Below are 3217 nucleotides of genomic sequence, written 5' to 3'. Positions count from 1 at the left end.
TTAATCTGTACATGTTTCTGACATGTATAACTTTTCTAATGTGAACTGTCAGTGAAATGTTTCTGTCAGTGAAATAATTTCATTACTCAAATAAAGTACCAAATATTGAGAATATTAAAGTGTAACAAATTGATTTTAGAGTCTGTCATAAAAATTGTAAGGACTGTAGAAAAAAGTAATGACTTACAAGTAAAAAAGGCAGGCAGTATATGCAAATACATTACATATGCAAAACAAACCACCATCTGTATCTCTTCTGTCTGCCTTTATTTCTCTAACTCTCTTCTGTGTGTTTACCTCAGTTTCTCCATCTGTCTTCTGTCTGCCTTTTTCTTTATCTCAGAAACTAGACTCAAGCGGTCTCTTACACACGGAACAGACACAAAGCAGCACCACTGGAACACGACTGTAAGATAGGTTTCATTTTATTGGCACTGTGAAAAATGATTGACAGCTCTTGGGTTGGTGCAAGTGCAGGGGCAGGTCGGACTGAAAACTCTTGGTTTGTTGTGACTGGAAGAACATGTTTGATTGACACCTCTTGACTTTGTGTGATTGGACAGCTAGGTGAGATTGATAGGTCTTGATTTGCTGTGGAGTGGATGCACAGTGATGAGAGTTTAATCTCAATGACTACAGAATGGATGGCCAAGCAGAAACCATCAAATGAATTTCTCTCCACACACACACACACACACACACACACACACACACACACACACACACACACACACACACACACACACACACAGAAACATAGGCACATAGACACACATGCACTCACACAATCTGTAGACAAGGTTTTATAAGATGTAATACGTGACATCAGGACCAGTGGTGGACACTAATGAGGTACATGTACTTAGTTTCTGAACTCTGAAGTACAATCTTGAAGTATTTACACTTTACCTTAATATTTACACTTTACCTTAATATATTTTTGGACTTCGTTCCCTACATTCACAGTAAGAATTTACACGTTTTACTCCATATTTATACAACACCTGTTAGTCTGTTACTTTTAAAGTGACAAGAAATTGTATAAAGAGGAGGGCGATGGTGGTGATGTCGCTGATGATGCATTTTTTAAACTAAAGGACAGTAGTCAGGGATCTGTGGGTATTTTAATTGGCTAATTTGCTTTAACATGTTTAACAGCAGCCTAACTACTTGAAGAACATAAAGAGCACACAAGCCAAGTACATCTAAAACAAGGCTTCAAAAAAAAAACAAAAACAGAAATGACAGACAATCCATCACCTTCCTCACGCCACCGACGGGCTCAGTTAAAGGATTTATTATATTTCTGGAACAGAAGAAGGATTCCTTCATTTCCAAATGCCTGCTGTGCTTGTCTCAATAACAAAGGAATTCATCCTTCAAGACTTTTAACATCAAATTTGGAAAAGCACACTGAGGTAAATGACAACTGTGCTGAGCTAGCTCGCTATCGTTTTAAGGAATGGAACCTGTTTTTAATGAGCTAACCGCAGCAGCTGTGAATAGGTTGTAGGGCTAGATTCATACTATTAGTATCTGCAGGTTATCCCCATAAATCAGAGGAAGACAGGACAGAGGTGCAAAAAAATAGGGAAGGAGAAACCCTACAAAAGCAATTTAAGCCATTTCATTACTTTTGCTGATTATCCCTCCAAAAACCATCCAATTGATTTTTTGTTTTATAACCGACAAACCAAAAAAAAAAAAAAGTGGATTATGTTAAGAAGTATAACAAGTTCAATAGACATAAAAAATGTTCATAATTAAATAATAAAATATGAATACATAGGCCTCCATGTATCAATGTTATTTTTAAACACAAAATATTGTGCTGTTACACTGAATTGTTTTCCTCCCAGCCTTAGTTATGCTATACCCAAACAAAACCATAGTACATTTACTTGAATACATTTTGTACTTAAACTCAAGTCAAAATGTGTTGTAGGTCTACCTTACCTTGAGTAAAATTTTACCAGGAGTATCTACGGTTTTACTCCAGGGTTTCCAGATTTGTGTATGTTGTCCACCACTGTTCAGCCACATGATGTGATGATGACAATGGTCTCATTATAAACATACACGCAGTGCCTATCTGTATTACAGCTGGGATGGGTTGTGTGTGTCTGCTGTAAGCAGGGAGGGGCTCACATTGTCTATTTATTAGAAGGCACCCAGTTTTGAATGTGAATCCTGTCTTATGTCCTACAGTGCTGAGAGCTATGTGTATGTGTGTGAACCTTTCAGTGTTTGAATATTACAAGTGTATGTAAATGCTTGAGTGTGTGCAAGTGTGTGTACATAAAATTGTGCAGAAACATAGTATTGTTGGTGTCGTTCATGTAGTAATTGTGCATGTGCATGTTATTGTTGGTACGGCTTATGCTTGTTTGAGTGTTTTTGGATAATGTATTTGTTATTGTGGGTATAGTGTATCTGTGTGTGTTCTGTTATTGTTGTCTACATCTTGGAGCAGAAGGCTTTATGCAAATATATGTATTTATTCAAATATATATGTATTCAAATTCCCGAGTCTCCTTAAAGTCAAATTTGAATCACGTGAATATTCACGCATCCCCTGGTCCTTCTCATATATTCACCCCTGGGGGCGGAGTGCTGTGTCAGAGAGATAGAGTTATTGGTTGCCAAAGCCATCACTAGCCTGCAAGGTGGGTGGGTTTATCTCAGAGGCTGGTCTCCCGTAGAAACATGGTTCCGATGTTATAGGATACCTTCCGAATGGGGGCGGAGCGAGTACTAGTAAGGGGGGCATGGCTCTGAGGCTTGCCTGCTTCCAGGAAGTAGCTGATTCCTGGGATCTCTTTGGGAAAGTTGTCAGGAAGCTCCTGACGGGAGCGAGGGATGAAAGTAAAGGAATGATCATCACGTATGAGTCTGGGGAGAGAGTGAGAAAGCGGAGGATAAAAAAGAAGAAAAGAATTAGCATACCAAGGTAATGTATGACTGAGATGTGTGTGTTTGTGTGTGTATGTGTGTGTACTCACTGGTAAGTGGTAGGGCTAATGTTGATGCAGCGTGGCTGGCTGCCTGACTCAAACTTGCTGGCGAGTGTGACGTTGTTCCCAAACAGACAGTAGCGCGGCATCTTCACCCCCACGACCCCCGCCAGTACAGAGCCCGAGTGGATGCCTATACGCAACTGTGAACACAGACACACACCATAACATACACATACAGATGTGTGTGTCTCTTCTCCTCC

At 39.6% G+C, this 3217-nt stretch overlaps 1 protein-coding gene across 2 annotated transcripts in view; it reads right to left on the bottom strand.

Moving 5' to 3' along the window:
* Window positions 1-423: 423 nt before the first annotated feature.
* Window positions 424-3217, bottom strand: part of gucy1a2 (guanylate cyclase 1, soluble, alpha 2) — a 21991-nt gene continuing 19197 nt past the window's right edge. Inside the window, exons 9-10 of one of the 2 annotated variants that reach the window (XM_035534243.1) lie at window positions 3003-3157; window positions 424-2892 (exon numbers count right to left, since the gene is read on the bottom strand). In XM_035534243.1, coding sequence (XP_035390136.1) covers window positions 2682-2892; window positions 3003-3157 — 366 coding nt within the window. In that variant the 3' untranslated portion in view covers window positions 424-2681. The other variant, XM_035534244.1, reaches the window with a different exon arrangement.

The sequence above is a fragment of the Electrophorus electricus genome, chromosome 15 (assembly GCF_013358815.1).
Source record: "Electrophorus electricus isolate fEleEle1 chromosome 15, fEleEle1.pri, whole genome shotgun sequence".
NCBI classification, from domain to species: domain Eukaryota; kingdom Metazoa; phylum Chordata; class Actinopteri; order Gymnotiformes; family Gymnotidae; genus Electrophorus; species Electrophorus electricus.
Note: the sequence above shows the minus strand (reverse complement) of the source record. Positions and strands in the feature narration are given on the sequence as shown.